Source organism: Drosophila sulfurigaster, chromosome 2L, assembly GCF_023558435.1.
Source record: "Drosophila sulfurigaster albostrigata strain 15112-1811.04 chromosome 2L, ASM2355843v2, whole genome shotgun sequence".
Lineage (NCBI taxonomy): Eukaryota > Metazoa > Arthropoda > Insecta > Diptera > Drosophilidae > Drosophila > Drosophila sulfurigaster.
Window position 1 is genome coordinate 26081491 of NC_084881.1, and position 18475 is coordinate 26099965.

General features: G+C 40.8%; 5 protein-coding genes and 1 long non-coding RNA gene across 10 annotated transcripts; 4 read left to right on the top strand and 2 right to left on the bottom strand.

The window, feature by feature from the left end:
• The first annotated feature begins 176 nt into the window (after nt 1-176).
• LOC133835151 (translocon-associated protein subunit gamma) lies at nt 177-1151 on the top strand. Its single transcript, XM_062265054.1, has 2 exons — nt 177-446; nt 508-1151. Exons 1-2 carry the CDS (start codon nt 299-301, stop codon nt 930-932), a joined length of 573 nt encoding a protein of 190 aa, XP_062121038.1. The 5' UTR covers nt 177-298; the 3' UTR covers nt 933-1151.
• Nucleotides 1152-1265: 114 nt separating this feature from the next.
• On the bottom strand, nt 1266-3404 carry LOC133835153 (3-ketoacyl-CoA thiolase, mitochondrial). Its single transcript, XM_062265056.1, has 5 exons — nt 3233-3404; nt 2781-2947; nt 1697-2470; nt 1485-1639; nt 1266-1422 (listed from the first exon to the last, which is right to left on the bottom strand). The coding sequence occupies exons 1-5, from the start codon at nt 3249-3251 to the stop codon at nt 1341-1343; spliced, it is 1197 nt and encodes a 398-aa protein (XP_062121040.1). The 5' UTR covers nt 3252-3404; the 3' UTR covers nt 1266-1340.
• On the top strand, nt 2847-3318 carry LOC133835155 (uncharacterized). Its single transcript, XR_009893519.1, has 2 exons — nt 2847-2974; nt 3043-3318. It is a non-coding gene; the product is annotated as an uncharacterized LOC133835155 (long non-coding RNA).
• An 885-nt stretch (nt 3405-4289) lies between the features above and the next one.
• LOC133850253 (probable splicing factor, arginine/serine-rich 7) lies at nt 4290-6281 on the bottom strand. The gene has a single exon (XM_062286297.1). It carries the CDS (start codon nt 6158-6160, stop codon nt 4598-4600), a length of 1563 nt encoding a protein of 520 aa, XP_062142281.1. The 5' UTR covers nt 6161-6281; the 3' UTR covers nt 4290-4597.
• Nucleotides 6282-6662: 381 nt separating this feature from the next.
• LOC133850250 (SWI/SNF-related matrix-associated actin-dependent regulator of chromatin subfamily A containing DEAD/H box 1 homolog) lies at nt 6663-10429 on the top strand. Its single transcript, XM_062286289.1, has 8 exons — nt 6663-6922; nt 7001-7161; nt 7664-8256; nt 8318-8650; nt 8712-8979; nt 9038-9184; nt 9248-9550; nt 9605-10429. Exons 1-8 carry the CDS (start codon nt 6814-6816, stop codon nt 10232-10234), a joined length of 2544 nt encoding a protein of 847 aa, XP_062142273.1. The 5' UTR covers nt 6663-6813; the 3' UTR covers nt 10235-10429.
• Nucleotides 10430-10936: 507 nt separating this feature from the next.
• LOC133850252 (uncharacterized) lies at nt 10937-18367 on the top strand. 5 transcript variants are annotated; one of them, XM_062286293.1, is made up of 10 exons: nt 10937-11200; nt 11697-12049; nt 12402-12788; nt 14206-14696; nt 14754-14850; nt 15729-15897; nt 15989-16223; nt 16290-16772; nt 17352-17564; nt 17731-18367. In XM_062286293.1, exons 4-10 carry the CDS (start codon nt 14544-14546, stop codon nt 17953-17955), a joined length of 1575 nt encoding a protein of 524 aa, XP_062142277.1. In that variant the 5' UTR covers nt 10937-11200; nt 11697-12049; nt 12402-12788; nt 14206-14543; the 3' UTR covers nt 17956-18367. The 5 variants fall into 5 exon arrangements, with proteins under 5 accessions (XP_062142277.1, XP_062142276.1, XP_062142278.1 ...); XM_062286292.1 differs by having other exon boundaries at nt 10937-11188; XM_062286294.1 differs by having other exon boundaries at nt 10937-11167.
• Nucleotides 18368-18475: the final 108 nt, after the last annotated feature.

Consider the following 18475-nt stretch of genomic DNA (forward strand, 5'->3'; position numbering starts at 1 on the left):
TAGAAAAATAAAACTATAACACAATTAAGCATTGCTTGTGCAATGAAAACTGTTTAAATATTTGCGCCAATTGTTAAGACCCTTTGGCTAAAATCTTCGCATATTTTGAGGTGTAAGGTACGGTCACTCTGGTTTTTGACGTTTTGACACGTCACAACAGCGGCTGTCACTTTGCCGATTCGATTGCCTTCGTGTACGCTTTACTCTTATTCTTCGTCGTAGTCGCTGAGGCTGAGGAGTTGTAGCTGTAACTTTCACTGGCCGTTTTCACATAATAAAACACACAAACTCACTAAAAATGGGCTCTGGCAAGCAACAAAAAGTGCAATCATCTGGTTTTACCAAGGAGGAAGAGCTGCTGCTGCAGGATTTCAGTCGCAATGTCAGCACAAAATCGGCGACGATATTTTATGGCAACGCTTTCATCGTCTCCGCGCTGCCAATTTGTAAGTTACACCAAAATAGTGACACGTTGTCAAGTTAATGAATGAAATGTTTGTTGTCTAGGGCTCTTCTGGCGCATCCACAACATGGATCTGCTGCCCAGCTCCATTCTGTTTGTCCTGGTGACCGCAGCCAGCACCTATCTGATGGCCACAGCCTACAAGAACATCAAGTTCCAGCTGAAGCACAAGATTGCTGCACGCCGCGAAGAAGCCGTTACCCGTGAGGTTAACCGCCAGCTGGGAGATGATAAGAAGGTCACTCGCAAGGAGAAGGATGAGCGCATCCTGTGGAAGAAGAATGAGGTTGCCGACTACGAGGCCACCACATACTCGATCTTCTACAACAACGCCATCTACCTGGCCATCATCATCTTCATCAGCTTCTTCCTGCTGAAGAATGCAACGCCTTTCGTGAACTACATCTTCTCCATTGGCATTGCCAGTGGTGTCCTGGCGTTATTCTCGACCAGCGCCCAAACGAACTGAACAACATCCCAACACACGTTTTTGTAATATTAGATGCATTAAGAGATTCTTTACAAATTCCATTCATTGCATGTCAACATTTTAGCAATTTTGAAATAATATACGAGTATGTAAATTTTAGTACGAATAGTTTTCGTCTTTCTTGTAGAAAGCGCATGAAAAACTTCCGATTTGCAAAATGTTTTCAAATATAAATTTGTAAAACCCATAAACTAAAAATCGTTTCTATTCATCATTCTACACTAAACATTTTAGGAAAGTACCATTTCTCACCTTTCTGTTAGAAGAAAGTTTTTTTTAAGTAAAATTGTAAAACACATGAATCCAAAATCGTATCAGTCCATAATGCTATATATATTTTTCAATCAATGTCTAATCTAAACGTAAATGCATAATCCAAATTGGAATTTAAACGGCTTCCAGCAGCAGAGCGATGCCCTGACCACCGCCAATACAAGCGGAACCAATGCCGTACTTCAACTTCTTGCGCCTGCAAAGACATATGAAATATTGAGTAAAGATTTAAGAGATTTCATCACTAGGGAAACTTACTGCAACTCGTGCACAAGGTGGCCGGTGATGCGGGAGCCGCTGGCACCGAGTGGATGACCCAAAGCAATGGCGCCACCGTTCACATTCAGTTTGGATGTATCCAGTTTGAGGGCATCGGCACAGGCCAACGTTTGAGCAGCAAAGGCTTCGTTAATCTACAATCATTGAAAGCATTAATCTAAAGTCTATTGAAACTGGGCATATAGAGTTACCTCAATCAGGTCAATGTCTTCCAGTTTCTTGCCAGAAACGCGGAGCACATTTTGAATAGCGGGCACGGGGCCAATGCCCATAATCTCGGGCTTGACGCCCACAAAGGAGAAGGCGACCAGACGTGCCAGTGGCTTCAGATTGTACTCCTTGAGAGCCTCCTCGGAGGCAACGACCACAGCAGCAGCGCCATCGCAAATGCCGGAAGCTGTGCCCGCTGTGACGACGCCGTTCTTCTTGAACAGCGAGGGCAGCTTGGCCAGACCCTCGAGGGTGGTCTTGGGGCGCGGATGCTCATCGATCACAAAGTCCACTTCCTTTCCCTTGACCTTCAGTTTAATGGGCGCAATTTCAGCATTGAAAGCGCCCTCCTGTTGTCCCTTTTCCCAGTTCTTTTGTGAGCGCAGAGAGAACTCATCCACACGCTCCCTGGTGATCTTGTATTGATCGGCCAGATTCTCAGCTGTCAGTGCCATGGGCAGCTTGCAGTGGGTGTCAGTGAGTCCAGCCCACAAAGCATCCTCCAGATTGTAGTTGGCTCCCAAAGTGGTGCCAAAGCGAATGTTGCGTGCAATAAATGGTGTTTGGGACATGCTCTCCACACCACCAGTGAGCGCCACCTTGGCACCGCCCACGAGAATATCCTGAGCGCCATTCACAATGGACTGGAAACCTGAGCCGCACAAGCGATTGATGCCTAGAGCGGGCTTCTCAATGGGCACGCCAACGTTGAGGCCCACATGGCGAGGCACATAGATACCATCCGTGGAGGAAGACTAAAGGTGGAGAGAAAAGATTTACTAATATTATACATATTAATTACATTGAAGTCATTTTATCGAACTAGAACTATTTATATCAATTCTAATTTCAAAGTCTATTTATTTAGTAATCTAAATGATTTTAGCTAAAACTACATATATAAGTTATCTTCTTCAACCATAATCATGTATGTTTGTAGTAAAGACTATGTATATACGCTACTCGTTATCTACTTCGACATTACCCGTCAAAATCATAAAATATTAGAAATCTATATTAAATTTTTGTAATCTATGTTATAGTGATTACAATCCCAAGACTTACCGCAATCACATTGCCCACGATGACGGTGTCCACCTGCTCTCCCTTGAGTCCCGCTGCATCCAGTGCTGCTTTCGCTGCTGTCGTCTGGAGCTGCGTCTGGTTGACGTTCTTCAGAGCACCGCCGAAGGTGCCAAAGGCCGTTCGCTTTGCGGCCACAATGTAGATGCCTGAAGAGCACAAGAGATAAGCACATAGTACATAAGCATATAATATACACGATATGATTATTTAAATTAGGCAAATCTTGATTTTCATTCAACAGGTCCAAAGTACACAGTCGCTCCCCCCTTGCCCATCACATTCCCATTCGTTACTGTTAAAAGCACTAGGGGGCAACAGGAGAGACAGAGAGGCAGATAAGACGTCAACAAGTCCAAAGTTCACTTTGGCTTGATGATGATGTATCGCAGAATTGGGACAAACACATAAAATACAATAACAAACAGACAAACCTTTAGTAACTGCGGACATTTTGCACAAATTAAAATCTTAATTGTTTAACGTACAATATAAAAATAAAACTGATATCTATATAAAATTCACGGCAGTAACTCTTTCTTTCTGTATTCCTCTCTTTCTTGCGCCACAAGTGCAAGCGGTGAACGTTCGATGACAACTCAAAAATATTTTGCAGCCGGTCGGCATTTTGTAGAGTGAAGAGAGCGAAAGCTCCGCCTCCAACCGGCTGCGCTCATGATACAATTATAGAAGGTAGTCTCGTCGGCAAAAGCTTTCGTCAGTACGCATTCGTTTTTCGACGCAAGAGGTTGTCTGCGGACGAATTTTTTTTCTGCAATTAACCCTTGTGCAAAATGACATTTTGCAATGTATGCCGTAGACACGGATAGAATTAAAACATTTAGAGAATTAGAGAATTCTCATATATATTATTAATATTGTTCATAAACAATTTATATTTTAAAAATATGTCAAGGAGACATTAGTATCGGCTTCAAAATATGTAAATATTGATATCATCGTCTAAGGGTTAATGCGCATTTCATTGTCGTCTCGCTCACACTGCTGTGCTGAGACTCTTTCACTCGCACTCATTGGTATGATTATAGAGGTTGTGCTTTTTCCGACGAGACTACCTTCTATAATTGTATCATGGCTGCGCTCAGCAAAAAAGCTCTTTTGGCGGCACAAAGCTCTATAGCGACTGGCCCCAAAACAAACTACAACAGCTGTTTCGTGCACAGTGCGAAATACCAATGTTTATATCCATTAATATATTATACATAATATGTATGACTTGTAATATACAAAATATTTCGCGGCTGTATCTCACTAAAACACCATTGTAAAGCGGCCTTATACTTATCGGCAATCAACATTAATTATCGGCACTTTAATCGTAAGCCAAGATCAGTTGCTTTGTTAATCGATATCGATAGCTTAGCTGATCCAGTTTTAATTTTAAGCTATCGAATTTGAAGTTAACGTGCAACTTTCAGTTAGTTTCACTTTTCATTCCCTTTTGCATTTAAAAACTGCCTTTCAGCGAAATTTAGTTTGAGTGTTTTTAATCTGCAAGGTAAGTCCTCGATTGAAACAGTCACAAAGTTTACGAACTTAGGCTAACAATTTTAGTATTGTATGTTGTTGTAATGCTTCTTAACTTAAATAAACAATAGAGGGAGGAAATAAATGCTGAATTTTGAAATATGAACTTTTTACTTGGAACTACAGATCAGCGAATACAAAATCCAATCGAATTCTTTTCGATTTCAGATAAAAAGCAAAAGTAAGATTAGTTTCGTTTTGAAGTGTATTTTATATCAAAATCTCTCTGAATAGTTGATCTCTCTATCTTTCTAAGGTGAATTGGATATATCCATGTTATCCGACTTCTCAACGCTCACAGATTTACGGGAACTCGCTTTTGACTCGTTGTTATCCTCGCTGATTGCCTTCAGCTTGCGTGACGATGACTCGGGTGTCCGGGAACGACGTCGCGACGAGGATGACGACGATGACTTGGTGCTGGATGATATTGGTGCAATATCTTTGCTGCGGCTTGAGCGAGATTTGCTGCTGCTGCTCACTGGCGGCGGCGATGGCGAGCTGCGTTTGCTGCGCGATCGTGGCGAACGTGCACGATGCGATTTCTTGCTGCGCTCACGTGATCTAGATCGTTTGCCATTTCCACTGCTGCCGCCCCCTCTTCCTTCTCCGGCTCCGCTGCCACCTCCAACGCCATGCGAGCGGGAGCGTCTGGAGCGTGAGTTGCTGCGACGATGACGTGATCGGGAACGCTTGCCGCGAGAGCGTGACGAACGCGAATGCTTTCCACCTCTGGAGCGGGAGCGTCTGGATCGTGAGCTGCTACGACGATGGCGGGAACGCGAGCGTTTGCTACGCGATCTGGAGGAGTGCTTGCCACGCGAACGCGAGCGTCGCGATCTGGAGACACTGCGTCGCTCCCGGGAGCCTGAACGACGTCGTCGCCGAGAGCTGGAGCGATGCGATCGGCTGCGACTGCTGGTGCGACGCTCGCGCGAACGGGAGCGTGAACGGGAACGTCGTCGCTTGTCCTTGGCCAGCATGCCAATGACGGGATCAATGGCCGCTGAAATCATGCTTTGTGCCTCCTTCACAATGGTCATGGCCTCCTCAATCTCTGCCTGTGCGGCTTCATTGGATTTCGCCTCGGGCTTAGTAATGGAGTACGTGGAATGGTATACACTGAGGTGACCACCCTTGAACTCCTGTCCCTGCAGCCGAAGAGCGTGAATGACGCTCGTCTGTTCACAGAACTCAATCATGCAAAAGGTCTTGTTATCCTTCTCGGCCCAGCGTGCGTACTTCACTTCGCCGGCACGTTGAAAGCACTCCATAAGGTCGTCGAGGCGCCATTCGTTGCGCACATCGCACACAATTATGGTGCGCCTGATCTCCTCAATCTTGCGAGCATCGTAGAACGAAGGCAGCGCCGGATATTCGGGCAGATTAAATTCCACCAGCTTGGGATCGTAGGTTTTGATCACTTGCTGCGGCAATTGGCCCTCGATCCGATTGATCACCTCTGGTGGCAATTTAGAATCGGGTTTCTGCAGGCCTGGCACAATGGTGCCATTCTTAAGCATCTCCAGGGCACGATACTCCTCAGGGATAGCGAGCACCGGGATAACGATGAGTGCACGATCGATGAAAACGGTATTCGTCAAGTGTTGAGCGACTGGCACACTACTCGTCTCGGTGTATTTGACGTAGCAAATGCGCGACTGGACGGGGCAGGAGACATCCCTGATGGTGGGGTACAGTCGGATTTCTTCGATTTTGCCAATGTTGCCAAATAGCGTTTGCATTTGGTCCTTGGTGGCCTGCGGCGCAATATTAGTCACCTGTATCACACGCGGTGTATTGCCGCCAGCCATTGTTGTGCTTCCGTTTGATTTTGTAAACGTTTAGATTGAAATTTTTGTTTGTTAGCAACCACCGAAATAAATATTAACCTCACACACAAATTGGTGAAAAAATTCAACGAGGGCTGCTGTAAACGGCGTCGCGAAAACGTCGATTACGCCGACAGGGCTACCGAAACACAACCCGATAACATTAGTGTATTTTATTGGCGGGCTGACATTTGCTTTGATGGTATATTACTTTTTACCTTTTTGGTATTTACCATATGTCGCCCAATTAGTGTAATTTATCAGTTTTACCATTCATGACGATTAAGAATTTTTTAAATATTAATAAACACTATATTTGATTTGTTAGTTAAAATTAGTCTTAGTTTAAAAAACAGAAACATTGAAAAAGTTTAGCAATTCAAAAATTCGCGCCCATTAAAACGCATTATTTTTCATCAATGTAAAACGGTCTTTTTTAGTGTATTTCATGCAATTTCATAGTAAAATAGTATATTTTAGAAATATGACTTGCGGTCACGCTGGTTCGCGAATCCAAACTTGTAGGAAAATTTACGCTAGTTGAGAGATTGTATATTAAAACTATTACACTTATTTCAAAAACGTATTTTAAATTAATAGTGTATAACTGCAGCTGCAAGTATCCTTGCCTAGAAATGTCAGAAAGTCAAGCGCCAACTGTCTCCAAGTCCAGTTTAAACGATTTGCGACAATTTCGCATAAATAAGAATGCAGCAGCTGCCTCAGCAAGCCTGGGGAGAACTGGTAGGCATTGTGTCTTTTTCTTTTAAGTGTGTGTGCGTGTGCTTTGGCTGGTGTTACTACTAATTGTGTTTTCTACAGAACGTGTGCCTGGCAAGAAGCGTATCCAGGTGATGGCTGACAGTGACAGCGACAGCGCTGACTGTCAAACGCCCAAAAAGATCAAAATGCAATTAACGGTGAAGGAAAAAGAAGAGCGTTACATGGCAGCAGCTAAAATAATGCCACATTATGATACAATGGTAAGTTACACACACACACAAACACAAGTTGCTGTTGGTGTTGGTTTTCTTTGCCAATAGACCCGGGAAGGGGTGGGGAGAAGAGCGCGCGCTTCTTCGCATACATGTGTTCTCGGTATAAATGGTATTCGGGCCCGGCATCATTGAACAGCTGTTCCCGTACAGTGGTGTCCATACAAAATGTGTATGTTGCGCTGGCTGAATCCTAGGTCAAGAATTTAATATTGGTAAACTAAAATTGTAATTGTTTGCTATTTTTAAATGAATGCCATCAAAACAACTTTTTTAATATAAAGAAAATTATTTAGTTTTATGATGTTACAAAATGTGCAAGTTACAGTGGCGTTTACTACAAAGTGAATACTAAAAAGGCCGACAGGTCAAGAATTTGAAATAGGCCAATTGAAATGCCAAATTTTGAGTATAGCTAACTGAAAGTGTTTAACGAAAATGTTGCCTGCTTTAAATAATATTACTTATTTTTAAAATATTACCATTTTAGGCCATACAGGATGCGTTGTCGCGAACAAATTGGGATGTGGCGGCTTCCATACGCTACCTCAAGGAGCACTGCAAGCCGAAGGCCAATGGACCAGTGGATAAGCCAAAGCTAAAGCACGGCACGTCGAATGGTAGCAGTAGCAAAGCTTCGCATGGCAGCAAATCCAACAGCAACAATTATTCGGACTACGAAAACTCGGATGATGATGATGTCAAACAGTCGAAGGATCAAGTATACGACAGCGATGACAGCGACACTGAAATGGCCACCAAAATGACCGGACAGCGGAAGAAAGTGTTTCAGTTTATGAACAGTGCGACAATTGTTGAGCTCCAATCGGTTAAAACGCTGTCCGAGAAGAAGGCCACAGCATTGATTGAGCTGCGACCGTTCAAGGATTGGGCGGATATACGCCAGAAACTGGAGGCTAACAAACTGTCGGCGGATCTACTTAACTATGCGCAGGATTTGATTAATAAGCAGAACACAGTGGCGACCATTTTAAGCAAATGCAATGGCATGGTCACCCGATTAGAAGCGGCCATAGCAAGTGGCTCTAGCATTGTGGAGCAGCCAAAGATTCTCACTTCTAGGTAAGATATGCCTTACTTTATACTTTTGTATTCCTAGCTAATCTCTTGTTACTTTTATTAGCATGCAGTTGGCTGATTATCAACTGATTGGCCTCAATTGGCTGACTGTGATGCACAAGCAGGAGATGAATGGCATTCTGGCCGATGAAATGGGTCTGGGCAAAACCATACAAATCATTGCATTTCTCGCCTATCTAAAGGAAAATGGCTTAAGCAAGGGCGCCCACTTGGTCGTTGTCCCTTCATCCACCCTGGACAACTGGGAGGCTGAGATGGCCAAGTGGTGTCCCAGCTTGGTTGTTGAAAAGTATCATGGATCCCAGGATGAAAGGCGGAGAATGCGCGTGCGTTTCGCCAAGGATGGGTTCACTGGCTTCGATGTGCTGCTTACCACGTAAATAATTAGTTATACCAACTGTTTTTTTTTTAAGCTAATCGATCTCTGTTTTATTCAGCTATCACATTGTTGGCTCTACGCCCGAGGAACGGAAAATGTTTCGCGTTTGCAAGCTGCACTATGTCATATTTGATGAAGCGCATATGCTGAAGAACATGACAACGCAACGTTACATCAATCTGATCAACATCAATGCAGAGATGCGCATACTTTTAACTGGCACGCCACTGCAGAACAATCTGCTCGAGTTGATCTCCTTGCTGTGCTTTGTGATGCCCAAGTTCTTTGCCAAGAGCATTGAAGACATTAAATCTTTGTTTGTCAAGGTGTGCACTATATCAATTATTATCTAAGCAAGCTATTTATGATGCGTTTCTATTGTAGAAAAACAAAACTGACGGCGATCAGGAGGAGTTGTCACAGTTCCAGGAGACGCAAGTTCAGCGTGCCAAGCGCATTATGAAACCATTTGTGTTGCGACGACTGAAGAACGATGTGCTTAACAATTTACCCAAAAAACATAGTTATGTGGTAAGTAAATTAAGGAGTAATGCATAACAAACAGTTTGCTAATCAATGATTTCATTGGTGCAGGAAAAAGTTCCGATGAGCGCGTCACAAAAACAACATTATAAGGACCTCGTTGAGTACTATTCGAATAACAAGGGAGAGGTGTGCAGCAGCAGCGATCGCGCTGGCGTCACCATCATGATGGAAATGCGTCGCATGGCCAATCATCCGCTGCTAATGCGTCACTATTTCACGGATGAACAGCTGCGTGGATTCTCTAAGCGGCTGGCACGTTCCACTTTGTACAAGAAGACAAATGAACAGTACATCTTCGAGGAGTTGGCTGTCATGTCTGATTTCCAAGTGTATCAGCTGTGCAACAAATACGTTAGTTAACTTATTTACATTTAAAGACAGTAGATTAATTTGTTTTTTTTCTAGGAATTGTACGATGTTAAGATACCGGCCAACTTGATCTGCGATTCGGGTAAATTTCAATATCTGGATACGTTGCTGCCCAAGCTGAAGGAAGAGGGACATCGTGTGCTGCTCTTCAGTCAGTTCACCATGATGCTGGACGTTGTGGAAGAGTATCTGAGGATACGAAATTGGGGTTTCTGTCGTTTGGATGGCGCCACAGCTGTCAAGGAACGTCAGGACTTGATCACCGATTTTAACGATGATGACGAAATCTTTGTGTTTCTCTTGTCGACAAAAGCCGGCGGTGTTGGCATCAATTTGACAGCAGCCGACACCTGTGTGATACACGACATCGACTTTAATCCGTACAACGATAAGCAGGCTGAGGATCGTTGTCATCGCATGGGACAGAAACGTCCTGTGACCATCTATCGCCTGATCTCGGAGAGCACCATTGAGGAGGGCATTCTGATGGCGGCCGAAGAGAAGCTAAAACTGGAGAAGGACATAACGTCAAATGAGAAGGGAGGCGAAGTCCATGAGCAGCGTTGTGTGGTCAAGCTGCTGACCATGGCATTGGGCCTGGACAAGGATGAGGAGGAGCGATTAAATCATTCATTGAACAGCTCCATAGGCACGCCCACTAAGTAGTCGATTTACTATGCGAGCCGATTGCGGCGACTCACTTTCCATTTTTTGGTATGTTAAGTAATGCTGTTTATTTCTTAATTACAATTATTTAGCGAGCTCCGAGTTGTGGCTCGATATCATTTTGTATCTGTATATTTATAAGAATCAATATTGTATTTAAATTATATACTATCAAATTAAATTATACACAAGTAAGCACAATTTGAGAAGTTAATCAAAGGAATTGACCACTTTAAGGAAAGTAAAATCAATTATTTCATCATTTTAGATAACTAACAGAATAGTTGATAAATGCGTCATACGAATATAAACTCCTATCCTTATCTTTAAAGTCTGTTAGGGAAAACTTTGAATTAAATTAATTACCTTTTATTAATCATAGGATGAACTCTGTTAGTTCATTCAAAATTATTTTACAACAAATTTGTTTTTGCCATCTTAATTGACTTGCTTTAATAATGCTAATAGCTTAACAAAAGCCATTCTCTATGTCAATTAAATTCTTAATGCACTTTAACTGAAGTATTTTGAATCATCAGCTGCAACGACGCACTTGACAACCCTTGAATGAGTATTTTTACTCTCTTTTGGTATAAAATACTCTCTCTGACTCTTTCGCTCTCTCGCATGTGAGATCATATGTTGGGCTGGGCGACGCTCGCTGAAGCTTTTCCCTGTGGCGGCGATTCATCAAGTTTTCAGTCTTTAACTGATCGCTCGCGCCGATGATTTAATTTTTAAGTTTAAACGCAGACACAAAAAGAAGCCACCGAGTGTAGCAACTAAACGATACTCACATTACCCACACCATAAAAAAAATATATCGCGATACATAAATAAAATAAAATACTTGCAGATGTGCGAATGTCTTTTGAAACTTTGCAACCAATTTGAATAACGAACACAACAATAATCAATCGAAGTGAATTTTTTGTATGATTAATTGCAACGAAAGTAAAATCGAAAGTGTGATTCTTAACTATATCTATATATATATATATATATGTATGTGTGTATATACGTATATAGTATGTATTTATATTTATATATCTAGAGGAACGAAATGCAGCATTGTTGGTAATTTTTTTTTTTTTTGTATTTAGCTCAAACGACTCGTTTTTGCTGCTATTATGTGATTCATATAGAGTACAATACATACACATAGTTTTTTTGGGGGGAATTATATTTATAAATAGAAGCGCGCGATCGCCAAACGGAAATCATATTGGTCCAATACAAATACTAAGTAGACTCGATACGAATAAATAATACACAAAAATGCAAGAATCTATCGAAAAGACGACGTCATAGCAAAGCCAAGCAAACGGAAACGGAAGAATAACTGCATATATAGAAAATATAAGTATAGATACATACATAGATTATATACGTATGGACACATGTGTAGAATTTGCAAATAAATATATATTTATATATGTGTCTTCTACATTCTACAACGCAGAATTTGTAGGAAAACAAAACAGCGCGTGCGGCAACGAAGCAAAAACATAAAAATAAATTAATATCTATGCTTATTATACTACATGTCTCTGCATATGTGCGAGTGTGTATGTGTGTGTGCGTGAGTAATAACTGAGAGAACTAGCGAGCGATCTAACAACGAAAAAGCAAACGAAAAGAAAAAATTACGCGAACAAACCACAACTATAAAAATAACAAAAAAAAACACAACGAGAGTGCGCAGCCGAATAATAAGCGCAAAGCAACAAACCAAAAATAGACAACGCCAAGCGGAAAAAGAATCAGCAGCAGAAGCAGCAGCTAATGCAACTGCAGCCGACGTCAGCGTCAACGGTGCGTATACTTAACACAGCAGCCGCTGTCGTCGTCGCTGCCGCTAGCGTCGAAGTGGGCGTCGCAGCTGACACCCGCTCCATTGACTCACCCCGTGTAGACTCGTAAACAGCTGCTCGCTACAAAAGAGAAAGAATAACAAGACACAATCATCAATTGTATCAGATCCAATCCAACTGTATGTGTGTGTGTGACTGCATGTGTGCATGGTTGAGTGTGTGCGTGAGTGCGACAGCTAATACCAAAGACAGAAGTCACTTATTCATAGTTTTGTATAAGGCACACAACTGACAACAGTGAAATAATAATTAAAATAAAACTTTTTTCGTTTGCTTTTTGGAATTATTGTTAGCGTATGTGCCAAGCATAATTAAACGAGACACGACGCAGCGTATTCTAGTATAAAGTAAATGATTATACACACACATATGCAATCATATCTCTATACGAATCACAACAACACAAACAACTACAACGACCCAGAGGAAGACAATCAACGAAGACGACGACAACAACAACTACAATAACAACAAGCAAAAGCAAGCAAGCGAATATCCATAACGACGATTCTTTAATCTCTGCCGAACTAGACAGAGAGTGCGAAGGAGACAGAGCGCAATTAGCAGGCAAGCAAAGCAAAGCAAAGCAAGAGAGTGCGAATAGCAACGAAAACTCCCTGAATAAAAATTATAAGAAATATTTAACTATTATTGGATTGACATATTATTTGCATTAAAAGGTGAGTAGAGCAAAGAGTTTTTGTGAAACAAATAGTTGACTAAGAAAAATTGAAAGGACATGCAGTCTTATACATCACTCTTATACTATATGAGAAGACGTTGTTAGATTGCATTATATGTGAAGATGAATTAGAATTGACATATTGAAATGTATAAAAGTCGTATACTGTATAAGAAGCAGGTTTAGTCTGTCAAATTTGAAGAATTGATGACTGTAATTATTGTAAGAGTCAGTCTTCTACAAAACTGTAATAATGCATCTCAAACAGTATTAGAGTTAGCAGTATTTAATTATTTAGATATTTAAAAGGTTGTCTTATACAAAACTCTAATACAACTTCGCGTAATACAATTTACTTACGGTAAACTTAAGTTATTAAATCAAATATGATAACGAAAAGTTGACTAAATTAAATTCAGAAATAGATTACTATTATGACTGCCTTGTAGAAAACTCTTATACTATACTTTAAGAAGAATAAAAATGATCAATTGCTTCGCAGTTTTAAGTGCAGTTTGTTTATTTGTTTAAATTATCGACTAGTTGCTCATAGTTATAACTAAATATTATTATTTCGACAAAAATAGCTAGCAAACACAAACGCAAACACACAGACAAATATACACTTTATGAGTACCCGCAAGCGTGCTGAAAAATTAGAAATAAATTGCTCAAAAGCTGATGTCATGCGATTGTCGATTGTCGAAGTCGATTGTGAAGTGCGCTCCCCAAAATGTCGGTCTTAAAACCAGATGCACTCCTACGCGCCGACGCAAAAGCAAAAGCTGAGCCGGTTAAACAGACCTCCGACTAGATGATGTGAAGAGCTTGAAACACTCATGAGTGTGAGTGCGAATAGTTTATGTTTGTCTTGCTCTCTCTCTCTCTCTCTCTATCTTGCTCTTTGGCTGCGAGTCATCAACTACAATATTTACCTGATTGTTTGTACGTGTGTTCGCTATAAAGCAAAAAGGGTATTATAACGCTTGACACTGACTTCCGTCCGTCCGTCTGTCTGTCTGTCCGTCCATGCTTAATAACAACTGGAACTCAGAGACCACATAAATTAGAGTTACAGTTTTTGTTGACAAGACTCTTTGGTTGCAGACGAAGCTAAGGTTTCAGTTTTAAAATCAAAGCATTAAATAAAGTATCAAAATTTAACATTTCAATAGAAGTTTCTAGTTATTCAACGGAATTATAAACCCTACATATATATATTTAAAAACGTTTTAAATAATTGCTAATAATAATAGAGTATCTCTTAGTTGATCAAGCGAAGCTCTACCACATTTATTTCTTGAGGTTTCTGCACTGCAGCAATCCCACACACAATTTGCTGGGATTTCTGTGGAGGATGAACTGGTCTACTCATAACTCATGCCACATTCTTTTGCTTTGCTATCAATTTGCAGACCACGCTAATACCGATTAAGCGGAGGATTACAATTTGTCTTGCAACAAAATAAAGGAAACGAGATTACGAAAAAAAAAGAACTAAACTTAGTTAATTGTATTAAAAAAGAAAAAGCAAAAACAAAACAAATGAAAAAACAAGAATTGTGATATGTACAACTTTACTCAAATATTGAAAAAACATATATAGAGCTTATATTCTGAACTAAACGGAACATAAGTCGAAAAAGCAACATTTTTATAAGCATATAAAAAAAAAGAAAGAAGAAAACCAAAGATTAGGTTTTTCAATTAGTTGTAACCAATAAGAAGAAAACAGAAGCAGAAAAGCAGCACAATGGCAGAGAAAGTGGAAATCTCAGCAGCTACATTTAATAATAATAATCAACAGAACGATGCTCGCAAGGTGCGCAAATCTCCCGATTTTCAACCCATGATGCCCGGTGTTATATCCAGAGAACGCAGTTTTGTGCGCACCTCAAATCAACAGGTAAGATTTCTAGCTTTTCATTCATTAAATAGAATATTAATCGCATTTATTTTGTAGAATATTAATAAGAGACGCAGTCTGGCGTTCAATGTGCCTGGAAATCAGGCTGGACAGATGCGTGGCAAGCCAGCAATGGATATTTACAGACCGCCAAGTAAGTTAACATTTCTTAAATCGTATACTGCTTGCGAAGCCTCTTTAAAAGCTTTCTCCACACTTTCTACTCCTTTTTTATTTTCAATTTTGTTTTACTTTTAAATTTTATGTTTAATGTTTTATTTATAAGCAAATTCATTCAATCATTAAATGCTTTTCATATTATACAAACAACTGTCGCTTAGCAGCTGTTTAACAGCAGCAATTTATGTTACATTTTTGTATGTTAACAATTTAACAGCCATTGTGACTGTGCTCCTCACTTTTTAAACTTCAACAATTTTGTTATTATTTTAAATTTATGTGTTATTTATAAGATAAATCATTCATTCATAAAATGCGGCTCATATTAGTCAAAGAAATGTATCTTATTATGTTGCATTTCTGTTAATAACTTAACAGTCGCTGCGACTGTTAACAATTATTAACATAGCAATGTATTTCTGTGATCAATATTTATTTTCTTTTTTTCTCTATTTTCATTTATTTCTCACTTTTTTGGCGCTTTTGTGGCTTTAAAATCTAGTGCACCTAATAACATAAATTCTTTTTGGAATTGTTCTCATTTTTAAAATGAAATCGCTCATTCTTTATATAGCTTTTTAACAGCAGCTCAAACTTTTTTGCCTTTTCGTATTGAACTATTCGAAATCTTATTAAAATACATATTCCTTTGATTTCTTTCTTCTTCTTTTGTCTATAACTCATGTCAATCCAACTTCCCCGCAAAACCTCCTCCCAAAAAAAAACAATCATATTATGCTCGTACTTATTTTGTATATTCCATTGTGTGTCTTTAATCCTCGTGCCATCCGATGTGATGATGATAATGATGTTGATGTTGATGATGATGATGATGCACAACACTAAATGCAGATGTTCGTGGCTGTGAGCTGGCCACAAGTGTCTCAAATGGTGGTGGCGGCGGTGCAAGTGTTGCAAGTGTTGGTGGTGGTATTGGGGGTGGTGGCAATAAGCTGAATATTAATGCACAGGAGTTCACAATGACGCCACCGCCGAGCGCCGAGGCACTTGAGAATAATCGGTAACAATCAAACCATATTTAATACCCCAACTCTATTCCTCTTGCACCATCTTCTTGCAGAGCTAAACCACAATCTACAACATTCTTCCAGTTCGTCCCTCATCTTCCCACAACAATATGTGACAACAGCGACAGCTGCTGGACAACACAACACACAAAATGCCGCCATCCTCAACAGACGTCAGGCGGGTCTCTCCCTGGGCAATATGTCATCGCTGAGCAGTTTGAGTGGACGTCATCGCTCCATTCTGGTCACGCATCCCATTAGCCCGCTGGGCGGACAACTTCCGCTCATGAATTCCCCATCCAGCGGCAACATACTCCACGTAAGAGGAGAGGCTTTCTTTTGAGTAATCACACTGATAGCTAACGCTTCCTTCTTCTCTCCTCAGTCCACAAATCGCGTCAAGTTCGCACCGGAGCCGAGGGCGCAAAAGCCGCAGACGCAGTACGTCAATAGCAATGGGCAGCAGCACTACAACAGCAATGGACAACAGCACTATCAGCTGAATGGCCTCGATCCCTACTTGAATGGCAACGCTTTGCAGCGCTCCAAGTCGCTTTCCTCCGCCGATGCCTTGACTAGGGGCATGGCCGGCTTGGGTCTGGGATTGGGCAATGAGGTGGCCGACATCGGTCAGTTTACCCCCGAGATACAGGCGCTGATTGACACCGCCCTGGAGGATCCGAATAAGTTGAATTCACGCTGCCTCATGGAGTTGACGTCGCAGTTCATCAAGCGTGCCGTGGAGAGTCGTCGCTTTGCGTTGCCCATCTCCCGATTGTGCCTCAACATTATCGCCAAGGAGCAGAAGGAGACGTTCCTGGAGGCCTTGCTCAACACGTGCCGTCAGTGGTATCAGGAGCGTGAGAAGGTAAGAAAAGTTAATTCAGTTTAGAGGCCAGTAAAGATAGTAACGTAAAGATAGGCGAGAAGAGATATCAACTTAAAGGTCTTAAAAGAAATAATAATAGAAAGATAGATGTAGAAGTTTAGAGAAAAGTAAAATATCAGGTTAGGCAAGAAAAGATATCAACTTTAAGGTCTTAAGAGGAATCATAGAAAAATTCTATAAAAGCTTAGAGAAAAGTAAAATATCAGGCTAGGCAAGAAAATATATAAACTTTAGGATCTTAAAAGGAATAAGAAAAAATTCTATATAAATAGTCACATTTTTTGGAATAACAATATTACTTATATTTTATTGAGGTAATAAATCGTGTGAAATAGCTTTTAATGTTATTTTTTTAAATAGTTCCTAATACTTATTTTGTATTGAAAAATTTAAGTAATTAGAGTTCTGGAAAGGACAACATTTTGATTTTACAATTTTTGAATATATAATTCCTAATACTTATTTTTGATGAAGGTGAAAAAAGAAAGTGATTCACACTTTTAATTTTAAGAGAATTATATAATTTCAATATTTATTTATTCGTTGATCCATTCACAGTTGCTGTTTGCCATACAGGGCATGAAGTCACCGTCGCGTGTCCGCTTCACGGCTTTCATGGCATTTCTCACGGAAATGTTCTGCCAGCTGAAACGCCGCCAGCTCCAGCTGCGAACCCACAGCGAGGGAACGCCGCCGCCTCTGGTGCTGCTCAGTTTGCTCTCCAAATGCTGCGAGGATTGCGTGCGACCACCTGTGCGTTCTCTATCCGAGGTAAAGTTTAAATTTATATGCTCTGACTTACTTCCTAGTCAGGGAATTTCTATGTTAAGCATAGCCTGTCTTTCAACCACTGCTTATCGAAGACACAAACCATTTGCAGCTTTCAATCATTTTTAAAATATCCCTAAATTTCCCCAAATATTACCCTTTCTTACAGATCGAATGCCTGTTCTATGTGCTCACCTGCATTGGCCAGGACATGGAGCAACAGCTGCCACAGCAACTGGAGCTGCTCATGTCCTTGGTGCGCGATGCGTTCCTCAATGCCGGTGATGCTGCTGCTGCGATACGTCGCACTCTGCTCCAGCTGATCGAACTGAAGGCCTCGCATTGGCAACTACCGGGCAATACGGTGCTCTATTACACCCATACCAACAATTAAAAGAGAAGAAGAAGAAGAGGCGATGGGAAATACATATCATCGGGATGCAATTTGTGGCAATCTGAAAAAGCAGACATTATTATTGTGTGGTCGAATTGCATTTAGGCATTTGTCCTCATGCAAGCAACGCAACTATTTATCGTACTCCCCGAGTACACAATATAGACAATAAGCAATATTTATTTTTTGGCAACACTAGATACATAATAGCATGACTAACCCAAGGCAGAAATACACACGTATACACATATACATACAAAAAAAAACCCTTAAACTGACCCAAGTGAAAAAAGCTCATCTAACCTCTCATAGCGGAGTTCATAACTCTGCTACAATAAGGCTCAATTTGTACTATGTGAACCCGTATTTACTATTTATGTGTAATAAAAACTACGCTAGTCACAAAACACAACGATTATGTTACATTTTTTCACCTGGTTTATGGAGAAGCGGTTATTAACGCTGTGGAGAAGTGTCTTGAACCTATGAAGAACGTTTATTTTCGGACGCGTTCACAGAT

Coding starts and splice junctions, on each gene's coding strand:
- LOC133850253 (XM_062286297.1), bottom strand. CDS start 6,160: ATGGCTGGCGGCAATACACCGCGTGTGATACAGGTGACTAATATTGCG.
- LOC133850252 (XM_062286293.1), top strand. CDS start 14,544: ATGGCAGAGAAAGTGGAAATCTCAGCAGCTACATTTAATAATAATAAT. Junction 14,697..14,753: donor TGCGCACCTCAAATCAACAG/GTAAGATTTCTA, acceptor TTTATTTTGTAG/AATATTAATAAGAGACGCAG. Junction 14,851..15,728: donor GGATATTTACAGACCGCCAA/GTAAGTTAACAT, acceptor CACTAAATGCAG/ATGTTCGTGGCTGTGAGCTG.
- LOC133835151 (XM_062265054.1), top strand. CDS start 299: ATGGGCTCTGGCAAGCAACAAAAAGTGCAATCATCTGGTTTTACCAAG. Junction 447..507: donor CGTCTCCGCGCTGCCAATTT/GTAAGTTACACC, acceptor TTTGTTGTCTAG/GGCTCTTCTGGCGCATCCAC.
- LOC133835153 (XM_062265056.1), bottom strand. Junction 2,471..2,780: donor TCGTGGGCAATGTGATTGCG/GTAAGTCTTGGG, acceptor CTCCACCTTTAG/TCTTCCTCCACGGATGGTAT. Junction 1,640..1,696: donor AAGACATTGACCTGATTGAG/GTAACTCTATAT, acceptor CAATGATTGTAG/ATTAACGAAGCCTTTGCTGC.
- LOC133850250 (XM_062286289.1), top strand. CDS start 6,814: ATGTCAGAAAGTCAAGCGCCAACTGTCTCCAAGTCCAGTTTAAACGAT. Junction 8,980..9,037: donor TTAAATCTTTGTTTGTCAAG/GTGTGCACTATA, acceptor TTTCTATTGTAG/AAAAACAAAACTGACGGCGA. Junction 9,185..9,247: donor CCAAAAAACATAGTTATGTG/GTAAGTAAATTA, acceptor TCATTGGTGCAG/GAAAAAGTTCCGATGAGCGC.